Raw genomic sequence first — 25,936 nt, 5'->3', positions numbered from 1 at the left:
TTCAAATTTTGACTAAATTTTAAACCACATAATTGCCACATAATGAGCCAGAACGTAATGAATGTTTGCACCAGAAACTGGCTGCAGATTTCTGTGAACCATATTTAATAATCACCTGAGGAAGGACTGAACTGTTCACACAGGGTGTCTCATTCCCTCAACTCAGCCACGCATCCACATCCAAGGGCCATTTGGGGCATCTCTGGGGTATGGCTGCTGGCAGAAACCATAACAATGATTTTGGTCCGTCATTGCGGTCTCGATTTTTGAACTTGAAACCAGACTTAGGGCTTTAGGGCCTGAGCCAGCAGCATAAATGGGCAACAGATTCTCAAAACATGGAAATAGATATGTAATAGCTGCTTTATTAACAATATAGACAGACAGAGAATATGAGCTATCCTTACTGTCTCATCCTCAGATGAGTTAGTATATGTTTCCTTCCTTCCTTTGGCTCATTAGGTTAACATTTCTTGTGGTCTACTTAAGTTTTTTTTAATGCGTCCTTAAAACTCTAAACTCATGTTGTTGAGCTGCATTTCAATCCAGTCATCTGAGTGGGAAAGTGGGTCACAGATGCAGAAAAGAACAACCTACAGCTAAAAATAGAGCAAAATCTTGGTTTCTTGTTTTCAGCAAGAACCCGAGATCATTCCACACACTCGCTTTTAGTCCACTCCATAAATCCCGACCCACTTTCAGCTTTGTGTGTCTTTGTGCAGAACCAGACCCAGCAGCACCAGCAGACAACTGGCCAGGCTCAGGCCCAGAACCAGCAGCAGACAGCAGCCCAGCAGGCCCCCTCCCAGCAGAGCTCTGCTCAAACCAACGGCACCGCCGGAGCCACGGGGGCCACCACTGCAGCGCTACAGCACGGTCAGGACCAGGGGCCACCCAACAAGAAACCTCGGATCGGACCCTCTGGGGCCTCCTCAGGCACTGGGGTGCTACAGTCAGATTACCAGGTCAGTACAATATTATAGAACAAACACCAACACCAACATTTTCTGGTGAAACTGTTCATTTGTCTGTACTTTAAAACTCTATTAAATGAATGGTAAATGGCCTGTATTTGTCCCTAAGGACCCCAAAGCGCTTTACACATCCAGTCACACACACATTCACACACTGGTGATGGCAAGGTACATTGTAGCCACAGCCACCCTGGTGTGCACTGACAGAGGCGAGGCTGCCGAACACTGGCGCCACCGGGCCCTCTGACCACCACCAGTAGGCAATAGGTGAAGTGTCTTGCCCAAGGACACAATGACCGAGACTGTCCGAGCCAGGGCTCGAACCGGCAACCTTCCGATTACAAGGCGAACTCCCAACTCTTGAGCCACGATTGCCCGATAAATGAGTCCATTATAATCATCTCCTGCTCCAGACTTTCATTCTTGGACTCTATTAGTTGCATGAGTAGCTGTGCATGAGTTCCAAGTTCTCCTTTGTAGTGTTATTCTGGCACAAACGTGAGTTTATCATCTGACTGAAACAAGCTGTTTTAGCTGTCTTCCTCGTCCCTTCAAACTAACTGTGTCCTGATTGGAAGGTGAGTGCAGCTTCTGTGCTCATAGTACCTGAACCCTGAAACGATCATAAAAAACTGTCTTAAACCTAGTGTTTAGAGCAGGTTGAAGGCTTGTTTAATATGAACATCCCACAGTGTAACAGTATATGTGAAGAAAAATATATATATAAAAGCATAAAAGGTCGACCACAGCAGGATGTACCATTCCAGCACTGAAAATGAGACACTCCAAACTCCTGTTTGAGTTCAGTTTGATTGCAAGTACGTGCTTTAAGAAACTGACATGATCTTCAGAAGGAAAAAAACCTGCGTTAGGCAGTTAGGATAGGGAAATCTAAACGTATTAAGACATGAACCAACATGTTGTTGGGCTGAGAATGCTTACAGGGGGCTGCAGGCTAAAAAATGTATACTCAAACACTCAGATACCAGACAACAACAAGATGTTGTTTAAATGATAAGGACTGTACAGAGCTGATATCAAATCACAATGGAGCCTGTGAGCTTTTGTTTTCTGCTCAGGCGCCTCCTGTATCGCCGGCTCAGCTCTTATCACGAGGCCAAAGAGACAACAGCTCTCGGCCTGTGATGAAGTAAAGCTGGATGCCAAAGTTTGGCATATGACATATTTTGACTTTCAAGGAGAACCCGACTGCTGCAGAAAATAAATGTGATCAGCGACTAATCAGCAACGTATGGGGTTAGCTCAGGTTTGAGCGTTACATGACCGCAGGAGCAGGGAGATCATGTGTCAGTACTTAACAGAGCACGGTGTGATCTAAGTGACCACTTTGACCTCTCCCGCTTCTGTATCAGCGAGGCACACAAGTATATTGCATACAGAGATATGCCTAGTTGCAAGTGACACAGCTGGTGGCTGTCAGGCCTCAGTTGATGTATAAATAAACTGTCGCAGTGGTCAGACACATCACGAGTGTGGCTATAGCTGCTACTGTCAGTGTCCTACTTTTTCCCTTTATTGATCTCTATCCACATATATTCCATCATGCACCACCCACCGATCATTTCCCTAATCTAGAACAGTGTAGCCAAGAACCCACAACTGTGGTATGGAGGCATGCAAACAGTTGAGGTCTCAGATTCTCAAAGCAATATCCAGATCGTTGAAATTTCAGCACCAGTACTTTTTACAGTCCATGTCTCCAAGCATGTAAATGAGACTTTTTTTTTTTCATTACTAGTGAAATAATCCCAGAGCCACTGAACACACAGGGAAATATCATAATCCCAATTTTTTGAAATCCATGTGGAAAACAGCTTATGAGGAAAGGTTAATTAGCTGCAGACAACTGAATCTGGAAGGAAGTCGCGCTCATTAGCGCAATGTCTGGATGTAGCCTTAAAAACACAATATTTTGCACACCTCCAGAGTCACCGTTTGAATGTTTGCTAATAAGAAGTCTGGTGATTTAGCGACTGCGTCTCCACTTCTCTCTCTCTTTCAGCACTCTGGCTCCCGCCTTGGTTACCAAAGCAATGTCCAAGGTTCCACTCAACCCCAGAGCACCATGGGATACTCATCATCAACCCAGCAGAGCTCCCAGTACTCCCACCAGACCCACCGTTACTGAGGATCCTTGTCACTCCCTAACCAGCAGAGGAGTCAAGCTCCTCCTTGTCTTCAGCCAACCCTCAACAACCTCAGCTCCACGGCTCCCGTGTCCCGGTTGGACCCTTGTCCCTTCATTACATCATTCCAACTCCAGTCATCCTTCTTTTCAAACTGCCCTCACCTTTGACCTTTCGCCCGACAGCCTTCAGCGGCACTGTAACACGAAGGCTGATGAACATAGGAACCAAACGAAATCCAATGAGAAAACAAATTCTGCCTCATCGGCGCGTTGAAACACTTTTAAATCGACTGGGGAAAAAAAAGGTGTAAGATAGATGTCAAGGCGTCTCACACACAGACTCAGAACCGTGGCACTTACAAACACAACGTTCCTCACCAGGAAGAATCGCAGCTGTGTTCAAGTATATTATATAGCACCTTTTTCTATTTGAGTTTTTTTTCTCCTGCTCGTTTGCTAGACTTTTCAAGTTTAACTTGTCATTATAAATATTGTTACATACAGAAGCGATCAGATGTGAGGCAACTTTACTGTCATCTCTAGTGTATAATTATCACGGATAATCAAATGACGATAAGCTAAAGTTTGAGCTAAACCCAACCTTTTAAGAAAAAAGTTTCTACAAAGAAAAAAAACCTCAGCTTTTAAGCTGATGTCATTGCAGGGAAATATAAAAACAATTAACTTAAATCTTGATATTATAGGGTTTCTATATTTAGAAGTGTTTATCTAGATTTGGATTTGGAATGTAAGAAAAGCAGTTGTCTTTTTACAGCTTCTGTATAATGTGATCACGCCATCACTTTTAGAAGTAAGAACCATTTAACAGCTGAGCTTTGCTTTCTGTGATGGCAGCGTCTTCGGGAGGTTTTGACACCTCTTGTTGGTGGCCGGCAGCTCCGGAGTGCGTTCTTGTTCGCTGGTTTTCACTTTGCTGTGACACCTGTGTTATTTTGGACCCTTGAAACATTTAAGGTTTCTGAAGATGCGCATAATCGTACAGGGCAGCTAAACAGTACGCTTCCCCCCCTCCGACATATGCTTCTTGAGACTGTTACTGCCTGATGTCAGATTGTTTTTTTTTAAGATTTTATTGTTATCTCTGTTGTCCCGTGGGCGTGTATGAGCGTGTGCACGTGTGTGTGTGTACAGTATGTTTTTTATGCATGTTGTTTATCCTTTTACTTACTAGAACTGCACTGACCACTGAACCGATCTGCAAAGAGCTGGAACAAATGTGAGGCTCGCCCTCTTCCATATCACCCTTGCGGTGCCACACTGAGTATGCAGGTAGAGACTGGGGTACATTCAAAGACAATGGGTGCTTTCTTTAGTACATGCATGGAGGTATGAGCAACTTATTTACATTTTTATATCCAGTGTATACAACCCGTTGTATGTCTGAGTTCATTTTGAATTAATGAATCAACTTGTGAGAAAAGTGAAATGAAGGACATTTAATAAGTGCTACAATTGAAGAAGCTGTGAGGGAAACACTCTAGTTTCTCGCTGAGACTTAAATGACCAGGTTGATATGCTCACTCCCACCTTCTGTGTTCTGACTAGTAGTTCTCTAGTCAGAGCACAGTGTTGAATATAGTATATATGTCAATTAAATAAGTTTTGTAGTGTATAACACTCCCAGGGTTGCCGTACTCCTGTTCCCTGTGCAGGAATTGCCTTTTTTTTAATATCGTTATGAACAAGGGACAGCAAAACTGTTGGGTCAAATATGAATGTCAATCTCAATGGAGCCTGTGTCTGTACTGAGACACCCTCCAGTCATTTGGGACCCCTTCACCCAAGTTCTGACTGGTGTTTTTGACAACGCTTTTCATCCTAGTCAAATCAATGTATGTTGCTCTGTGCAACCTGAGTCTATCATGTGGGTGGTACCAAGCCAAGTTGTGAGACATGAATGCCTTTCAGTGCTAGAAATTCAGCAAAATTGTTCTTCCGAAATGTAGAAAGTGAAAAAGTCACAATAAATGTCACAATATATGTATTACATTGTTAGTAGCGCAACCTGCCAACTACTATTATTACCACTATATTACTATTATAATCAATATAATTCTCAACATTGCCTGTATCTTTAGTGTAGAGCCATTCCTGGTAGCTAATTAGCTTAGCCTAGCATAAATCCTGGAAACACTAAAGGAGAGCTAGCATGGGGCTATTAGAGGATAACAGCTTTTCTTAAGCTCATGGGTTTTGTTTTTTTTAAAGCTAATGATGTTATATGTGGACATTTTAATACGTTTACTATTTATTTTTTTTAAACTACTTCTTAGAACAACTTATCTGTATGACACTTTAAACTTCAGTGTTTTGTGTAGGTCAAACTAGTGATGTATAACATGCTAACTTATGAGCTAAAATGTGCTTGTAGCCTGTAATAAATAAATACAATAATACTAATAACAAAAATAAAATAAAAAAAGATCCAGGCTAGTTGTTTCCCCCTATTTCCAGTTTTTATGCTAAGCTAAACTGATGGGCTGGTAGTAACATTTTTAAATTTTGCTGCAGACATGAGTGTGATATCAGTGTTTTTATCTAACTCTTGGTAATGAGCAAAACATAATGGCTGCATTACCACAAATCTGTTTTTCTTCCTTAAGCACAAAGTCTTCTTTTTCAAGTAATACTTCATTACATTTCAGAAGATCATATTGATCATATCTTATTTTTTTAAACACAAACCAATTTGTCTTCAGTATTTTTGAAAATCAGATTTTTTTTTATATGGGGATTTTCCTTTTCAGAATTTCTTTCAGGCGTTTACAGAAAAGTTATTAGGGATCTGTTCACATACAAAATTGTCTTTGAGGCTGTTTTTCACTGTTAGAAGTGGCAATGCGCAGCATGGACTAGTTAAAATTATTATGCAGATTATTATCTGCACCACAATATATTGTTAAAAAAAAATGCTACCTACACAGTATGTAACACTATGAACTAGTTCATACGGTATGTTTACCTTTGATACTTACAGTAAACTTTGCTAAAAGCATTTCTAGTATTAATTTTACGGGTTATAATACTAACAATACAACAGTAAGAGCAAGTCTTCTCTTTTCATATCCTCCTGACAACTTGCTCCATCATGAATGACCACCCTGCATGCTGTGTTAAAGAATGCACCCAGTTATTTGACTAACTGCATTTGCCCCCATACAGAGGAAAAGAGACATTGTGTTTATTGCACGTGTGACCTGCAGTTTAATTAGGAAACACTGACACCTTGTGGCTGGAAAGAGAACTGGACCTCTGTCCTTATCAAAGCTGTAATAGTACAAATAGATAATGGTGTTAGGGATTTTTTTTATTAATCAGAACATGCAAGATATGTGTGTATAATGAAAATAATTGTATTTCTGTGTCCAGTTATGGTTCACTGATGCTTAAAAGTACCCACCCGCGTTACATTAGCAACATCATTAGAATTTTACCACTGAATAGAACTTTTTTAAGGCTTTATGTTTCATGCATTGATACTAACTGCAGATAGGTGGGTAGTCTCAGTTCTGCTTATTTTGTTCTGCTAAATTATGCTTATTTAAAGCAAAGTGCATCTGGATGGATCTTGTAACAGGATTCATGTCAAATTTTGACCTAAAATATGTTTGAAATCATGTTTTAAAAAAATATTGTTGATTCTTAAACAAGAGAAAGTCCTTTCTAGTGTTGTAGGTTTGTCACAGTTTTAGTCAAAATTGTCCACAATGTGAAAAAAGTGTGAAAATTTACATACTGCTGGGTTTTTCATTTAAAACAGGACATGCATAATCTGAGTGTGTGGTTGTTTCTGTAAATGGCCACTATCTACATTTTTAGTGCATACATTGTCTGATGAGATGAGATATGGATACTGTTTAAAATCAAACCTTTTTCAAAATTCAAAGATATAATGTCAGTTAATGTCCCACAGGTCTTTGATAACCCGTATAGAGTTACAGAGCTTAGAGTTTTAGAGGTTTTATGGACTGTTGCCCGTTTGGCACAATATCTTTGGTTTCTGAAGAATGTGAGCATGCTAAATAGACCAAAATCCATAAAACAGCTGGATTAACCTAAACCTACCCCTAACCAGAAAGACCCAGGTTAATTTTTTCAATTAAAAAATATAGTAATTAGATTCAGATAACTTTGTTTATTATAGTATTTAGTTTTATTTTATTTATTTAGTTTATTCTAAACTGCATTTATTAAAATTATGTAAATGTGGAAAAACTGCAAATTTAGTTTGTGGGTTTTTTCCCCACAGCCATTTTTAAAAACAAGCCGCTCAGAGCATGTGTGTCCTGTTTCTAAAGCCCATAGAAAAATCTCCCAGTTATGCCTTTTTTTTTTCTTCATGCTAAGCGATTCTGAACTGTTCAGTGTTTACATGACACAAAGGCAGGGTCCTTTATGTTTTAAACTCATTTAAAGCTGCAGTAATTGATATTTTTGGTCTCTTGGGGCAGGAGGACATAAAGCAACATGTAACACCTCCCTATGAATCTTTCAAGAAATTTGGAAGGTGATTAGATGAGCAAAATGTCTTTCACCTTCCAAACCATGTCTGCGGAGAGTGTCTTAGCTGAAAAACCATAACAAGCAGCAGTCTGAGGAGCTTGGAAAGCTAGCAGTCAGTCAGCATGTCAATGGTTACACCTTCCTGTTGCCAGGCTAGTATGAAAAATGTGCACATAAAAGGCACACTGGCATTAGTGTTGCTGAGTTGCTTTTGCTGCATGTTAAAAAAATGGACATGTTGCCATTCCTTGGTAACGAACATGGAGAAAAACATGCAAACAGCCTTTTTTTTTTTTTTTAAATGAAAATAAACCAAAACAGTTCAAAGGTCTTTGAGTATTCCATAAAACTGTTTATAATTCTTTCTGGATCCATCACTTTGTGGCCCCTTTAATGGGAAGCATGGTCATTGAAGCTTTTGCTTATCTAAAAATCTTGATTATAGCAGCTTTAAAGAGAAACTTAAAGGAATGCACCTGTACCTGAAATGTCCAGATGAAGTAGCTTTTTGCACTCCGTGTCTTTAGTTCATCTTTACTTCTACTGTTTTCTGACAGACTGGCAGACAGATCCACTGGTTGGGGGGGAGGTCAGTGGCACACAGTAGGGATCTAAACCAGCAGTTATTCAAAGGTTTTGGCCTCCCGTTACTGTGTGTATTTGAAGTTGAAGTGAGTAGCAGTGAGGATATGTTGAGACTCTTTGTTGTACATTTCTCTCTCCACACAAACGAGGTGTCACAAGTATTACTAATGAGCACGAGGCTCCAGCAAAAGACAAACTCCTATGCAAAGAAATCCCAGACTAAAGCTTTTACCTGTTTCTAGGTTTTGCAGTTGACAGGTTTTATTATATTTTATTGGGTGATGTGTATTCCTTTCTTGTGAAATACTGAGTACAGTAGACCAAGACAGCTCTCATTTATGTCCTTTTCCCCCCACAGCATTTTAAAATGTACTCTAAAAGAATTATTGTAAAGAAATGCATATATATATGAATAGTATACAATCATATTTATTTTTTCCATACATGTATTAATAATACCCATGTTTGAATTTCCTCTGCCTTAACTATAGTAGCTATAGAAAGGGACCTCTGTCAGACAGACCCGCCTTCGCTAGACCATAGTTCTCCTGCTCCTGGTTGTTTCCTCTTCATAAATAAGCTCACGTGGAATGAACGTCTAGTTACTGAATGTGTTCACACCACCTCACTGTACAGTAGAATGAAGGTGACGCCGACGCCTGTGATCGCTCACTGGCTTTGGTTCCACAGTGTTGCTGTCCTTACTTACAGGAATGATAACTAACGGTCCACGTTTTAGTTTGAGTGGATGGTGCCTTTTTTTTCTTTTTTAAATTTCATCAGCTAAACTTGTCATGGGGTTTTAATTTTGTATTTTCACACTTCCTCTGTCAGTCTTTATTTTTCTTGTTACTATGTAGCATATTGTTAGCAGCTAAGTATCTATTTGATTTGACTGCAAAGAATCCTGATGCAGGATTGGCTGTTGTTTTCTCTGCTCATAGATATCGTCCTCACACATTACTGAAGCGCAGTTATGTTTTGAAATGCTGTACATAAAAAACATTTTAAGGACTTCTCATTGAGATATAGTAATTGTCTTCTAATGCACTGTCGTTGCTAAAATATCTAGTGGTAAATAAAAAATATGGTATTTAATGTTTTTTAATGTCTCGCTTTAGACACTAAACTTCTGGCAGTGCTATGAAAGTTAGAAGGTAGGTGTGTGTGTGTGTGTGTGTGTGTGTGTGTGTGTGTGTGTGTGTGTGTGTGTGTGTGTGTGTGTGGAAGGACACTTACTTGTACAACGCTTTTATAAAATCTAGTGCACCTCTAGGCTGCCCGTCCTCTCACATCGCCTCTTTTTTGATAGTATTGCATGTGCCTGTCTTTTTCCAATGGAGAACATAAGCACTTACTGTCGCTCTCGCAACACTTTGTACAGGCGGACAGACGCTCCATCTGCAGAGTTGAAAGAAGTGATGCCATTTGCCTTTTTTTTTTTTTAAAAAGAAAAGAAATTGGCATAAAAATCACAAAATGTTTCCACTGACACTCTGTCCCATTGTGGGGGGGGGGGGGGGGGGATTAGAGAGGAAGCAGAAAAGTAACTGTTATTTAAAAACCTTTTTTGTAATTACCATCTGCAAATTTTGACTAAAGCTTTCAATAAAAATCACCTTTTTTTTTCAAGAGGCTTTTCTTTGCCCAGGTCGCCATTGTAAATAAGAATGTGCTTATAATTACTTGCCTGGTGGTTAAGTTAAGGTGACACTGACTTGCTGCGCCACCTTGTGGTACAAATTGGTATTGCAAGGAAGTACGGCACGGTCCTAGTTGAACTTCATTTGTTATCTCTTTAACACCTTGCATAGATGTTTTCATGGCAGCTGTTTCTTCACATCCTGTTGAAAGCTTTAGCTCATTTTTGAAGGTTTATAATGTTTTTGAAAATGGGTATTTACAAAAAGTACCTCCCCCCACCCCCCCCACCCGAGCCACATCAGAGTAATGCTTTGCAGATTGGGGTGTCTGTCCATTTTTGACATTCTATCTGTATTACGTGAGTGCGTGTGAGCGTGAGTTTGAAATATACATATGGCCTAAATGGTATTGTCTTTTCATAGTGTTTATAGATAAAGCAGCAATAGGTCGGCGAAAAAGCGAAAATCCGAAAAAGTAAAAATTTATTTAGCTGCTTTTAGCAAACTTGTCCAAATTTCACTGTACAAATGACTGTTAAATGAGAAGAAGTCATGTATATTTATTTTATATCCTCTATTATAATAAAAGCCTCTTTTGTCTGAATCTGTTTCGTTGTGCAGTTGTTGGGAGAGTTGCTGCTTGACAGGGCAGCAACGTTGCAGCTGTTAGTATTCACCACTTGGCGGCACCCGAGGGTGTCTGTTTAATGTGCTGCTGAATCATTTTCAGACTATTCCTAATGTCAGTACTCAATATTCATAAACCTAAGTGACTTAGTCATTACAAGACCTAGAGTTTTTCCAGTTCACAAAGTTGTGCATCCATCAAGGATTTGATTATTTAATCATTTTTTTTATTCCAACATCCCATATATTGAATAACAGCATGAGTCAATGGTTTGGACGTTGTTCTCATTAAAGGGAAATGATAAGAGATAGGACCATAACGGTCTTATTTTATGCTATAATCTGCTTATTTTATGCTATAATCTGTTTAGGATGTTGATTCTTTGAATGTGTGCCTGTCCCAGCTGACCATCATCACTTCAGGACACAAATAGGCATGGTTATTTCAAACTCCCTTTTTTGGTTCTTGGACTCTACTAGACTCGCTTTGCATCATTCAAAGTTCATAATAATCCACCTCTGTCTGGTTGGTCTTGGTTTGTGAAGCGACAGGTGGATCTGTGAAACCACGTGCCTGTTGGCTTGTAATTGACATGTTGTGAGCCAGGGAGTGTATAAAGAATGATCCTCATTCTTGAGTTGTAGAATAACCAAAACTGACAAAAGACTACAGTGGTGTGAAAAGCTTTTGCCCTCTTCCTAATTTCTCTTTTTTCATATTTGTTGCACATTTCAGATGATCAAATAAATTATAATATTATGTAAAGATAACTCAAGTAAAGACAAAATGCTGTTTTAATGATGATTATTGATTTACTACCTGGCTGGGTGTGAAAAAGTAATTAATTACTCCCTAAACCTAAAAACTGGTTGCGCCAGCTTTGGCAGCAAAAACTGCTATCGAGTGTTTGTGATAACTGGCAATGAGTCTTTCGCATCACTGTGGAGGAATTATGGCCCACTCTTCTTTGCAGAACTGCTCGAGAGTTATTGAGCATGAGTGGATTGTTTAAAGTCATGCTAAAGCATCTCAGTCAGATTTAAATCTGGACTTTGACTAGGCCACTCCAACACCTTTCTTTCAGGATTTTCTGGTAGAGAGCAGGAAATCCTGGGATGAATCAGTGTTGTACCTACACTTAACAGACAACTGAGCAAAGATTTTAAATCTCAGCCTGCCACAAAAACACACAAGTTTGTTCCTATTTCTTCAGTTGAAACTATAAAAATGCCAACGATAACAAGTATAAAACTGTATTTTTCCACCAACAAGGTGATTCCCAGAGATATTAGCGTTAAACTTGGCATATCTTGGTATTGATCCTAAACTTACTGCCAATGCAGTAAAAGCATACCTGGATAGAAAAACACATACAACAGCCCTTTGTCAGTCCTGGGTTGGGTTCCCCAAAATCTGGACCTCAACAACATTGAAGCAGTGGGTTGACTGCGGATCAGGAGGCAGGGAAGGTCATCTACTAACTTGAAGGTTGGTGCAGTTGGTGGTTGATTTCATCCCTGGCTTTTCCAGTCTGCTGAACCCTAAGTTGCTCCTATATAAGGACCTTACATTTACCAGTGTGGTAAATGGAAATTAAAGAATAGCCTGCCTAAGAGTTGGAGCTGTGTTGAAGAATAAAGATGGTTGCATCGAATATTGACTTCTATGCGTATTAGAACTGTACAAACTCTGTTTTTGGCTTCTGTATTTCCATGTATGTTTGCACATGTTGCTCAAGACTTTTGGACAATACCGTACCTGCAAAGCATCCTGCCAAAGAGCCAATAGTGTGCAAATGTCAGCGGTGATGGGTGCTAGCATAAAGTGATAAAGTATATTTTAGTCTGATTTATGGAGAAGTAAAGACTGGATGGACTGCAGAAAGTCAGCCTGTCCTAATTACTATCCCTGCTGGTGTTATAGGGTTACACACACTGGAGCGAATGTCTTTGGCTGATCTAAACACTTGTACCAACCAACAAGACATTCCAAAGGATGCGTCAAGTAAGCACTACATTCAGTTCTCCTTACAGGCTGCTGGTGTAAAACCACTGCAGACAAGCTGAGACTTGGCATCAGCTGCACGAGTTCTGGCAGAGGCGCTGGATTGACAGATCAGCCTGCGGTGTTACTGCTACCACTTGAGGGAAATTTATGACTTGGCTCAGAGAGAACTCAGCAGAACGTGTTAACACAGATGGCCCCATTTCCTACTTCAGGTGCTGCAATAGCAACTAAAGAGCAAACTCATCCCACACGTGTAGCTTCCAGTTTAAACCCTACCACGGGCAGGGTTCAAACTGACCCTGGACCTCAGCATAAATTCTCAGAATTTGCAACTGCTATCTAAGGGATTGTACTCAGTTTAGGAAGAAATGCTTTGGTCTAATTAAAACTATCAGGAGCTTTGGTTTGGTAGTGATTCTGTTCAATAGCACCGACAACGACTTGTATGTACATGCAACTGACAGAGTATGACAAAACTTGCTGTGACAGACATTGCGTGCTGTAAATATAACTGATGTACAGCGTGGCCTGGCATCAAATAAGCGTTTAACAGAACACGCCTAAGCCAAAAGGAAAGTCCGGTGAGATGGTGAAACCTGGCCAATAAACCATGTGTGCTAGAAGAGGTTCTTCAATGTTCTTCTAATTTCTGGCATGTTTTTAGACAGGTGATCGCTTATATAAATAGATGTACCCAGTTTGTAATAATGAAAGTATATCTATAAGTAATCTCCTCTGTCACACCAACCCTCTGCATGTCCTCCTTCACATCCTTTGTCCAATATATTCAGCATCTCTCCTGTGCACATGTACAAACCATCTCATCCTGCCTCTCTAACGTCGTCTCTAAACCACTCAGTCTGAGCTGTCTGCTGATGTACTCATTTCTAGTCCTGTCCATCCTACTTACTTCCGATGAAAATCTTCAACTCTACCACCCCTTTGTTAGCGCTGTTGTTTCCAAGTTATACATCATGCCAGGTCTCAGTACTATCTCGTAAACCTTCCTAGCTACATTCTCCCAACAAAAGCTTTGAGTCTTATCACTTTCACACTGCATCTTTTTCGTGAAGTATGTATTCACCACAGCCATTTCCATTCTTCTTTCCACATCTCCTTAACACCATACCTACCCAACCCCTCCTCATCACCCCTTTGATTTCAAACTCATGTTCTAAAACTCTCTTTGTCAGCCCATTTATCCTGTCTTCGGAGTGGTACTAGAAGTGCACTGGCCTCCCTGTGGCTAAGTTTAGACCAGTGTTTTAACTGATAATATATAACATTTAGATCAGCTTTTACATTTTCAGTTGGTTATATATATTATATTACCCACAAGTTTGCAGAGCCACTTTTTTATTTTAGATTTGTCTTTTTATTACTATTTTTTGTTTTTGACCCAACATTGTAATGGAGTTTTGTGTTTTTGCTCTTTCACAGAACCACATATTCTGTTTACTAATAAATATTTTATACTTTTATACTCATAATTTGCCTGTTGTTTACATTCTCATCTTTTTTTTTTTTTTTTACTATTTTTAGTCTTTAGTTGTAGTTACAGTTACTGCTTATATTTGATTTGACTACTTTCCACTCTTGTCTTTTCCCCATGTGACCCCTTATTTACTTGTTATTGTTATTTAATAATAATAATAATAATAATGTATACTTTATTCCTGTGTTACTTTGCTAGTTAGTTGTCTTCTGTGTCTTGCAAGCTGTTTTCCAGGTTGATAGTGCGTACTGTGTCTAATCCTCATTAGTGGGAGGGTGGGAGAGAGTTCCTTTAATTGCGGAGTGCCACAGTGTCTTTTAACCTCACGCCAATGCTTCTAGACTAGGGGTGTTAAACACAAGGCCCCGGGCTCAGAGGTATCGATGTACCTCTGAATGTGGCAGTATGTAACAGCTGTCGCTTGTTAGTGAAAGCCACATTGCCACCTTTAAGTATTAATAAAGGTTAAACAGGTGAGTTTGCCATGTACGATTGTAATAAAGGGGCACGCTATCCTTAGAGGCCAAAACCTGTAAAGTTGGGCGTTTTAACATGGGAATCTACTTGAGAGCAAGCCATTCGTAACAGCATTTCGAGGAACTGCAGTCACTTTGTCACTACCATGGTGACTTCATTTTTGACCTCTAGAGCAGGGGTGGGAAAACTATGACCCGCGGGCCACCTCCGGCCTTTTGATCTTTTTATTCCGGCCCGCTGAAGTTTGGTGTGTCTCATCCATGTCTCAAGCCATGAAGTTGCGGGGCGGGGCATGGAGTATGAAGTTACTGTAATTAAGTACTCATTTGCGCTGTCAAAATTGAAAACTGTACCACCAATAGCCCGGGCTACTCTCTGTTGTTACTCTGCTACTACTCTGAACCTATCTGCAACAATAAGTGGGCGAAAGAAAAGAAAAGTCGACAGTGAGTGCAGAGTGTTTAACAAGGAATGGACAACTAATTACCTTTTCACAGAAGTTTGGTTAAAGGCCGTATGTCTGTATTTGCCAAGAAACCATTGCGGTCTTAAAGGAATACAACATGAGCCGTCACTTTTCCACCAAGCATGCTAATTATGCTAACAACCAGTTGACACAAGAACACACGACTACCGCTCAGAGATTAGCAGCTAGTTTGCAGGTTCAGCAAAACACCTTTATCCAACAAACTACCATCCAGGAATCAAGCACGAAGGCAAGTTATATACTGAGCCAAAAAGTTTGCCCACACCTGCTCTAGAGGCTGGTCAAATTCTGTGTTTAAAGTAGGAGGTTGGAAATCAAGAGTTCCAAGCTGAAATTTTCAACTGGAATGCCAATCAATCCAGGTTTCTTACATTTACTTAGAAAAAGTCAAAAATCCAAGACGGCACCAGTGCACATAAACACTAATGAAACTGCAAAACTTATACTGTACCAGAGTACTGTATTTGTGACTCCCTAAAAAAGCCACACACAGACCATGCTCTGTGAACAAGCATTCCTTTGTATCACTACTGATGGTTGAATGCCTCTGCCTTGCTAAGGCAGAAAACAAAGCCTGTTTAACTTGCTTTCCAACTACTACTACTGAACAAGGTGAACTCGGGAGGGATATTGTTTCCAGCTCTGATGTCCGACGTTTGAGGTAAAAGGGATACAGCATAAAACAAGCAAATTTAACTCCTATTTCTCTAAGCCCACCTCTCTAAATGCCCAATTCTAAATGGCTTCCCTTTGCTTGGCTTCCACATACAAAGAAATCCCCAGAATTTCCCATTCTCTTTGGGGGGATGACAACTTCTCAAATTTACACATTGATTTTATCAATTAATTGGCAGGTTTTCATTCAGACTGGTGGCAATTTTTCACTGAAAATATGACAATTTTACAATATTTCTATGCAGCCCTAGTTTCTGCTGAACAAGACACTTTTAACGCACGGGTCCCTTTAGTACGAATTCCAGTGAACAGGATGAACCTGTTGTCTAAGTATGCTGGCGATATCAGACAGGCACCACCATGAAAACAAAATGTTTTACATATCATACAGCAAAACACAACTTCAAATATGAGTAGCTGTTTTCGTTTCATTTCAAATTTGTTGGTTGGTTTTAGTCAACCCGGGATTATAACATGCATAAATTTAAATATAGCACTGAACTGGATTCACACCTGATTTGTTTGTATTTTTAAGGCAACAGAGCTTACTTTGGGTTAGAAGTGAGCATTGGCAATTCTGACTTTATGCTGACTGGCTCACTGCCTGGCATGGGATGTTAGACTGCTGTCTTGGTGTACTCCTCCTTCTCCTCTCCTTAGTGGACACAGTGTTTGCACTTTCACCAGCCGACTGAGGGTGGGGAGCCACAGAGAGAGAATGGATAGAGTGAACCTTGTATCCAAAGCAGCAAAATCCCTCAAAATCAAAACGTTCCCTTACTGCCATGTCACACAGCTTTATATTCTCATGAAGTCACCAAGTTATTCTTACCTTCTCCTAAATTATTACAATTTGTTTGTCCTTCCTTCTTTTTTGGTCTTTTAGTGACAAAAAGTGCAGTTCCTCTAGTGCCCCACATGAGGCTGGCTTTAAAAGCAAGTCAACTACCATAGATTCCCATGCTAAAATACCCTACTTTACAGCATGACAACTGATGGTAGGCTGATATAGCACTTGGGTATAAGGTCTAGGATGCATGTAGAGAAAGTCCCCTGTGGAAAACGTGACTTGAAACCAAAATCAGGGAAGCCCACAATGATGTGTCAGTTAATTGAGGAGTAGAAGAGTCATGAGAGACGGGTCCCGGATGAATAAGAGGTACAGCAAGGTGTTCATAACTGAAGCTCTGGAAACTGCAAAACAAAGGCTCACACCTTTGGCCACTAGGCTGAAGAGGTATGAGAAAGAAGCAGAGGTCGAAGGAATGAATGGCCTGTTCTCCACTCAAGATCCCAGAAACTAGCAAGATCCATTCAGGTTGTACTCTCAACTACAAAGGAACAACAGCACATCTGGGAAGAACAGGTATCACAAGTGCCAAGTGGCTGGAGAGAGAGAAAGGCAGACAACCAACAATGAAGAGTTGGACAGCACCAGCCACGCCCACTTGCTGAAGATTCCTCTGTCATCATATTCTTGTCTGGTGATTATTCCTACAGGCTCTGGACTGTCTCAGTGTCTGATAATTTTCCTTCTGCCTCTTCAGCATAAGCAACGTTTCGTCACTCATCCAAGTGACTTCTTCAGTCTCAGCTGGCTGCAGGTTTCCCCAACCTTATAAACAGCACATTTGCACAATGACTGAAACTAGCCCAATGAACAACACAGAGCGAACATCATCCCCCAGACAGAGCAGCCAGGGAAGCAGAAGAACATCCATTGACGATTAATCAATGGTCTTTGATCATTTGCTGTTGATCAATGGTCAAGACAATTTACATATTAATGATCAAGAAACTGACCTCACAGCCCATTGTTCATTCAGTGGTGCTAGTTTCAGTCATTGTGCAAATGTGCTGTTTATAAGGTTGGGGAAACCAAGTTACTTGGATGAGTGACAAAACATTTTCCCACTGAAAATGCTACGTCCAGATGAACAGAATCAACTTTTTGGGATTTACTTACCTGGATGATTGAGCATGCATCAAGACACTTCGCTTGTAATATTTGCCAAGATGTGATAATGAAAGTGCACAACAGGACTTTACTAACAAATGGCTGATGTTGTGCTGGCTATGACCATCTTTTATATACAGTCAGTGGATAAAACTTGGCACTGATAATCATGAGGTTTTGGGTATGATCTAGGATTTGGGAGTGCAGGATTGAAAACTACACGCGTGTTAGCCTCATGCTGGTAATCTAAGGAGCTTGGAAAGAAAAGTGTCTGGACTTGAAGTTTTGTGAAGACATTTCACCTCTCATCCGAGAAGCTTCTTTAGTTCTAAAAGCAATTGGTGGAGAGTCTCAGATTTTAAGCCCTATTGGGAGTGTCCCTAAGAGGGTCATGGGCCTCAGTTATCTGGACCATAGTGGTGCAGCGAACATAGGCTCTATTGAGCCACACTGCTAGCACGTTTGCTATATACAGGTGAGAAAGCTTCCATAATGAAGATTTCTCGGGTGGATTGAAAATCTTCCATCCATCCATTCTCTTGTGCTTATCTTTGTCACGGTCGCAAGGGGGGCTGGAGCCTATCCCATATGGCGAGAGGCAGGATACACCCTGGAAAGGTCGCCAGTCTGTCACAGGGCTAACACATAGAAAGAGATAATGATTCACACTCACATTCACACCTATGGGCAATTTAGAGTTACCAGTTAATCTAACCCCACTAACTGCATGTCTTTGGACTGTGGGAGGAAGCTGGAGTACCCGGAGAGAACCCACGCAAACATGGGGAGAACATGCAAACTCCACACAGAAAAGGCAGGTCAGGTGGTGGAATCACATTGGTGTAGGCAACAGTGCTAATCACCGTGCCACTGTGCTTTTTCTAGTCTAATCTTTTTCTAATATAATCAGCCTAATAGCGATCATTTAGCCCTGCCTCAACAAAAGTGTGAGCTGCATGTCCTTTCTATCCACTTCAATTCTGGCTGGAGAGTACTGCACTCATCCACATAGTGTCAGTTTGACCTTATGGGTAGGAGATCGGTGCCTGGACCTCTGCCATCAGACTACTCACTCCCAGTCTGCTTTCAGGGCAGCCCCCAACCACAACTTGATGCTTACACTCCACAGACCTTGACATTTCAATTGCCTCTCAGAAATAAATTGTCCATTCTGCTCAAAACAGGCCCACACTGTGTTTGTGTTGTTATCACTCAGTTCCTTTATTCTTATTAAGCTTCTTTTACAGATTTTCATGCATATAATAGCACACACAGTGTTACAAGCGTAATAGTAGCTCCCTTGTTTTGTCAGATTCAGAAGTTTACTTCTAGCAAGAGCCGATAGATTCAAGGAGTGTGTGGGGCATTCTGGCTCAAGACTTGTCTGGTTTGCATCTCGGCTAAAGAGACTTTTTAATATTTCTTGTATTCCTTGCTACAAGTAGGCTAATACTTCCATTTATCTCTTTCCAGCTTGAAACCACTGACTGCATTATTCATCCAGTTTGAAAACACTTGAACATGATTAATAGGGTTGATCAAAGGGTACTTGGGCTTATCTGGTAGTGCCCCCCTAAAAACGAGTCTATTCAGATTCACATCAGATTTAGATATTACATAAAAGTACAAAATCTCCAGCTTGTCAGGATCCTGGATCTCATGGCCCAGTGTTTTGAGTTTCTTGTGTCTCAGGGTTTTTGTATTATGACCAGAGATGGGCAGTAACGCGTTATTGTAATGCGTTACAGTAGCGTGTTTGGGTCTCTTGTATTCTGTTTAGTTTTCTGAGTGTTTAGTAGCTGCCCTCTGTGCCTCCTTTATGTTGGTGTCTGTGTTTCTTTGTTGCTCTGTCTCCCCTAGTCAGTCCGCATCTGTGTTACATTTCCTGTTTTACTTTGAAGGTCTGTGTCCTACGCGAATGTATTGAGTTTCGCTTCCCTTTGGGCTCATTATGTCTGATTTCTCCCAGCTGTGCTCCCCTCCTGTGTCTCATTCCCCTTGTTATTTCCCAGTGTATTTAAGCCCTGTGTTTCTCTGAGTGAGTGAGTGTTGTGTTGTCCCTCATGCTGTGTGTCTCCCAGTACACTTAGAATTCTCCCAGTTTAGGTTTGACATGGTTTTGTATTATTTCTGAGCCTGCAATAACGCAGTGTTTTTGAGTTCCCATTTTTGCCTTTGTAAAGTCTGCGTTTGAGTCCTCATCCCCTGCCTGCACACAACGCTTCTTGACACAGCTGTAATTTCAGTAAATGTACCTCAAGATACTGAAAGAGTACTGTGAGAGGCATTTAAACTGTCAGGCCCAGGCTAAAAGGCCTATGCACACATTCTAACCTTGAGATTTATTACAACTGAAAGTTTCTTGAAGGTAAGTGTCACAAAATGTTAAAAAGGACCTATTCTATTTATATATTTTTCTCTGTGATTGCCCAGACTGTAAATAGGTTCACTGTGTCTTAGTCTGTGTTCTATTAGAGAAATTGAAAAAATTAATAAAAAAAAATCAGAGGTACAAAAAAAGGGATAGATTCTGCTTTTCCTCATTTTTGGTCATATCTTTGTACAGTTTCAAATAATGAGCTCAGCATATGTTGACATTTTTTTTCTATTCTTGGCTCTCTATGATGTCACTGAGTTTGGTTTTCCCTAAAATTGTCATCTCAGATAAGCAACCACCTGCTGTTTAAATGTTCTGTTAATAAAGGGCCACAAATACAGAGAAAGTTGGCATAAAGGTATTGGAAAGGGAGCTAAAACAACCCAGCTGTCACTATGTGGACAGTGAGGAATGAGGGGCTAGAATGCATAACGCAATGACGGTGTTGAAAAACAAAAGTGAGATTTTTTTTTCCCCTTTGGCTAATAACCCCCCCCCCCCCCCCCCCCCCCCCCAAAATAAAAAAATAAAAAAAATAAATCCTAACATAAATCCAAGTCACAGTCCAAGAATTAAAACTACAAAATCCAAGGGACCACAAAGAGACTGCTGGGGAAACTTGTGGTGTGGATGATCGACAGAGTGGACCAGGGGGGGAAGTAAAGCTAAACATAATACACAAGAGACAAATGGCAGCAGAATAAAGCAGGAAGTGGGAAGCAGGCACAGAACTAAACTAAACATGGGGGAACTGAGACTGAGAGGAAAGGCAGGAAACACTGAGGACATACACAGAGGGAATACAATAAACACAACAGTAACTGGAAGTAAACCCTCAAGATTGAAAACACAGAAGGTGAAAACCTAAACAATAAGCAAACTAAGAATCAAACAGAAGATATTTAACAGTAAACTGAACTTGAAAGTCCAAAAACATAAAACAGTGGGTCAAAGAAGCAGAACCATGACGTTGTTACAGACAGATGATAAACTGAGGGGCTGCACTGAGACCAGAGTAAGATAAATAAGGATTATTTGAAACTATGTAATATGCAAAGCTACTTGCAGAGCTACCAGCAGAATCAAAGACAGAAAATATGTATTTGATAAAATGAACATAATAGGTACTCTTTATGATCATGTAAGAAGTAGATATAATATACGTTTCTACCAGCGTGGATTGAAGGTATAGACTCATGTATTTAACATATAATTGCATCTGTGCTGATTTTAACCTCAGTGTGATCCAAGCGTGATGCTCAGACTTGCAATTTCATAAGTCACATTTGTACATCTGAGAATGGGACGGCTTCCCGCTCTCTCAGTTCCCCCTGTCCCTAATGACACTGTGTCGAACTGGTCGGTGCTGGAGCTGCTGCATAGCCCTCCCTGTATGTCCGGTGGACAAGCACAGACGTTTGCTTAAGAGGGGAATAATTGCTGGAGACCTACTGCGCGGCTAAATCTAAACCACTGACCCATGACAAGCTGTCCTCAGACCGTGACAAACGGTCCATGTTCCATGCCAAGATTGTGGGTGGCCGGCTTTCTTGCTCCAAAAAGCCTATCTGAGGAGTGAGACCGGCTGCTATAGTGGATTTCTCTCAGCTGGGTGCCCGTTAGGTGCAAAGCTTGCCTTACTTAAAAAAAAATAAAAGACTAAAAAAATGCATTGTCATTCTTGTAATATGTGTCAGCATATACACATGTAGGGAAATGGAACTGGTGTAGTGTGTGTATGTAGAGGGAAGTGTGTGCAGGAGAGTTTATAAGTTCCTTCGACTTCTTAGGCAGCTTGGAGAACTGGAGAAGGAATAAACTGAAGCCACATTCACCACATGAATTCACTGGGACTTCTCAAGAATTTCGATTCTCCTCCTTTTATTTTTCTTGCTGATTCACTTGCCTGACACAAAGCCCCCCGTTTACCACCAGCTTATCTCAAAGTGTAGAAGGCATTGTGTAAAGCTACGAGAGCAGTGGACAGAGAGGATAAGAGGCTGCACTGTGCTGTCAGTTTGCTTCTCCCACTGGAGGGGATTTCTTCTCTCCGGGCTTCAGACCCAGAGTCAAGGGGTCACAGTGTGTGTGAGATAGCTGGGGCTACAATTTGTGTGTGTGTGTGTGTGTGTGTGTGTGTGTGTGTGAGTGAGTGAGTGAGTGAGTCATTGTGCTACGCCGACACACGAGACGCCATATGTTTCCGCCCAGTTCGCTGAGGAACAAATACACAGTGCTTTTTCACACGAGTTCCCACAAGCGTCTGTTTTCTCGCTCACACTGTGTGAGATGTGGTCCACGTTAATTATGTTCTAAAAGAAGGATTACAAGGGACACCTGCTTATGGTTTTCAGGCACGGTGAAAAACATCATGACTAACTAAATAGAAGTGGGTGCAAACTTTTAAATTAGAAAAAAGGTCAAACTGACTGGTTCTTATTATAGTGCTTTTCTACCCAAGCACTCAATACATGGCTCACAAGTTCTTTCTATCCAACATACATAGACTAAAAACTGAAACCTTTTTTATACCCTCTATATTATAATGTTAAAAGACTCAAATTACTGAAGCTAATGAAAACTTAACTACATTTTTACATTCTAAACAACAATTACTAAACTAAAATGAAAAACCAGTTCTGGAAACCATATGAAACAGAATTAACTTTAAAAAATTAAGGAGTTGTACCATGGTGGGAATTTGAAAATCTTAGGCAAACTTTCTTCTCGAGTTATCTCATTCAGATGATTTTCTGAAATTTGACCTCTGACCTTGACCTTGAGGTCAAGGTCACTGAAATTCAAACTCGTCCGACAGTTTTTAGAAGATGCACTGTTGGTTTGGTAAAGCCATCTGTAGATGAGACCCCCAGACCTCCTCACTCAGAAGCCTGTCTAAAATGAAATAACTTAAATGACAACTATTCGCAGGAACCATGTTTATACATAAAAACAGCTTAAAAATAAACAGAGTCAGGTGATTGTTGCGATTTTGAAATGCTTTACCTGATCATTTGTTATCCATCCACTTGAGTCCAGTTGTTGAGGTGGGTATTACTGTTGTATATAAATGAAGTCAACTGTGATTTGGTGCTTTTAACATGCAGCTATAAACACCTACCAGTGTTGTAGACATTAAGAAGGTTATCACCATGCAAAACAAGGAGGCTCTGTAGTCCAAGGGTGCACATTCCTGTCACATCTGGTTTGTAGAACTGAACTATGAACAAACAGAGTACAATATTATGAAACATTCAAAAACCATGCCACAATCAAACTTGCAAAGACAATAAAAACACCACCAGTGTTTGACAGTACAGATAACAGTTACTGACTGAAGAAGGGAAAATCCACAAGTTTAATGTCATCAACAGAAATGAACCACACCACGTCACCTGATAAAATAAAGTTCATTTCCAACACCTTAAAAAATAACAATTTCAGTTTTTCAAGAGTTACAGTTTGTATTCATACTGTAAAGCATATAAGTATTTAACATTCTTAGAACTCAGATATGGTTGTTGGCCTGCTTCTTTGGGAGCTGTGGTCTGGCGTTTAAGGGGTGTCTTTAACAGGTGCTGGGTAATTCTCGAGTGCCTGGGGCCCTGGGGTCCTGTCCTCAGCTTGTACTAGGATGGCCGGGGGTTGGCTACCCGTTGCCTCTTGTCCTTTGGGCCTCTTGCCCTTTGGCCGTGGGGCCTGTCTGGAGCCTCCCTCTTCCTTCTGTTGAGGCAGACACGTGGTTATCATTGGGAAATGTGGTTTCGGATCCTCACTACACTTAATGAGCTGTGGCCAGCCTGGGTCTCCTGGGCCTTTCTCTGTCTCTGGTGTTTGTTTCAGCTTTTCACACACATTATCAAGTTTTTTTTCTTTGACTGTGTTTTGTTATAGATGGAGCAGTTTCAAATGGATCCTAGACCCTTTTTTTGCTCTCTTTTTCTTGCCTGTCAGCTCTGACATTGTTAGGCAATGCTTATTAAATAAATAAAATAAAATAAAAATCCATCCATCCGGTCTCTTCAGCTTATCCTTACCAGGGTTGTGGGGTGGGATGGAGCCTACCCCAGCTGCCATAGGATGAGAGGCAGGGTATTGCCTCTCTGTCACAGGGTTGACACATAATATTATGTGATGCCCTGAATACATTACACAGAATCACCAGTTAAGCCTCTGTCTTTGGACTTTGGGAGGAAGCTGGAGTACCTGGAGAGAACCCACACAGACAAGGGGAGTACATGCAAACTCCAAAACAGAAAGGTCCCAGCCAGATGGTGATATGAACCCATAACCCATAATAATAATAATAATAATAATAATAATAATAATAATAATAATAATAATAATAAATCTTCTTAATAAAGAAAATAAATAAAAAGAAGCTGACTAGCCTCCTGGTGTGGTTTGCACAACAGATCATTCAGATCATATTTCTTTTTGCTAAAGCTGCCTGGTGGGACACCTTAAAAGTGAAAAAAAAAACAACAACAACAAAATATTCAGACCTGGCACAGTTACCGCTTCATCCAAATGGTGAAATAATGACATTGTTTGACTTGTTATTCCTTGATTGCTTATATTCTTCATATAATAAACAGTTACAATAAAACACAATAAAAACAAAAAAAACAAAAACATGCATTCTTCATTTCCAAGTAACATTAACTCATTTATGTCAGCAAGGAAAGATAATAGAATTTACATAGTAGCTCTGCTATTGCGTACTGGACAGACCTTTTGAAAAACAAACTTCTGCAGCCATCTTTGTGAATAATGTTTGCTATCATTTTATCATCCTATCTGGGCTATTGCTTGGGAAATACAGGCATTTATTAATAAAATGCATTAATGAACCACCACAAATGTTTTAACACTGTTTTAACAGTGGGTGCTCGCTGGATCTGTTGCTGTTTATAGTCCAAATTGGGATGTTCCGGATCTTTAATTCCAGCTGTGGATGAGTGTTAAAAAGCAGCAGAAGTGTTCATTTCTGGCACCAGTACTTTTTTTTGTTTTGCTAAATCGAGTGAGGTGTCACTGAGCGATAAGGGGAAGATGTTCTCACCCTGCCCTACTTTGTGGTTTTTCTTGTTAAACTCAGGCTGGTCTGTGATCCTGTAAACCAAACAAACAAATGGAATACATCTATGAAACTTGATGTTGGGCTTGTAATGACCTAGTTTAGTTTTAACTCTTTTCCCCATAAAGATAATATAATAAATGATGACTTTCGACATCTCAGGATCTGTCATTAAAGACGTGGTTTGACGACCATTAGGATAGTTTCTAGGTTTTTCAAGGGTAGCTGTAGCAGAGACCACCTCACTAACTTCTGATCTTATTTTGTTGTATTAGCAGGCTGAAATATGACAGCAACTGCTCAGTTCAGACAAAAATGCTAATGATTCCAAGCAGTAAAGAATTTAAAACATATCGATATTTTGAAGCCTACTTATTTTTATTGATTTAATCGAAAAAGTGAGAAGTATAGTTGTATGCATACTTTTTTAAGTAATAATTTGTGCTCGATGTTTCTAAACACAGAACACTTGTGCAGTGTTATTTCTGTAACTGCTCGATGTAGAGGCCGTAGTGCAAACAAACAAAAAGTCAGAACATAATGTAAATATTGTGTACAAGTACTCTTACATTTCAGAAAAGAATCTCGCTTAGTCATAGTTATTAATGTATTTATAAAATTAGCTTAACTCGGGTACTACAAAGTGCAGCTCATTGATTACAATTAGTTTAAAAACTCAAAAATAATCTATTATAACTTGATTTTATTTTTTCTGTATTGTTTTTAGTAAAGCCATCTTATCACATTTATTTATTCATCTCATCTGTGCTTTCTCTGTGAACTGAGAGGAGATCAGCGTCAATCAGAATGCCGCTGTCTCACTTCATATGGGTTGGACCAAAATGCAATTTATTCCCGTAATTTTAAAGGGAATTGGA

The 25,936-nt window shown here is 40.2% G+C and overlaps 1 protein-coding gene across 1 annotated transcript in view; it reads left to right on the top strand.

Annotated features, from left to right (window-relative positions):
* The window catches only part of cdk19 (cyclin dependent kinase 19), an 83,752-nt gene extending 73,280 nt beyond the window's left edge, over positions 1-10,472 (top strand). Inside the window, exons 12-13 of the mRNA XM_085381516.1 lie at positions 723-965; positions 2,998-10,472. Coding sequence (XP_085237642.1) covers positions 723-965; positions 2,998-3,123 — 369 coding nt within the window. The 3' untranslated portion in view covers positions 3,124-10,472. The remainder of the gene's footprint in view (positions 1-722; positions 966-2,997) is intronic.
* The last annotated feature ends 15,464 nt before the right edge of the window (positions 10,473-25,936 follow it).

The sequence above is a fragment of the Rhamphochromis longiceps genome, linkage group LG15 (assembly GCF_057381845.1).
Source record: "Rhamphochromis longiceps isolate RC_006_pf linkage group LG15, R_longiceps_female_GT1.1, whole genome shotgun sequence".
In the NCBI taxonomy this organism is placed as follows: domain Eukaryota; kingdom Metazoa; phylum Chordata; class Actinopteri; order Cichliformes; family Cichlidae; genus Rhamphochromis; species Rhamphochromis longiceps.
Note: the sequence above shows the minus strand (reverse complement) of the source record. Positions and strands in the feature narration are given on the sequence as shown.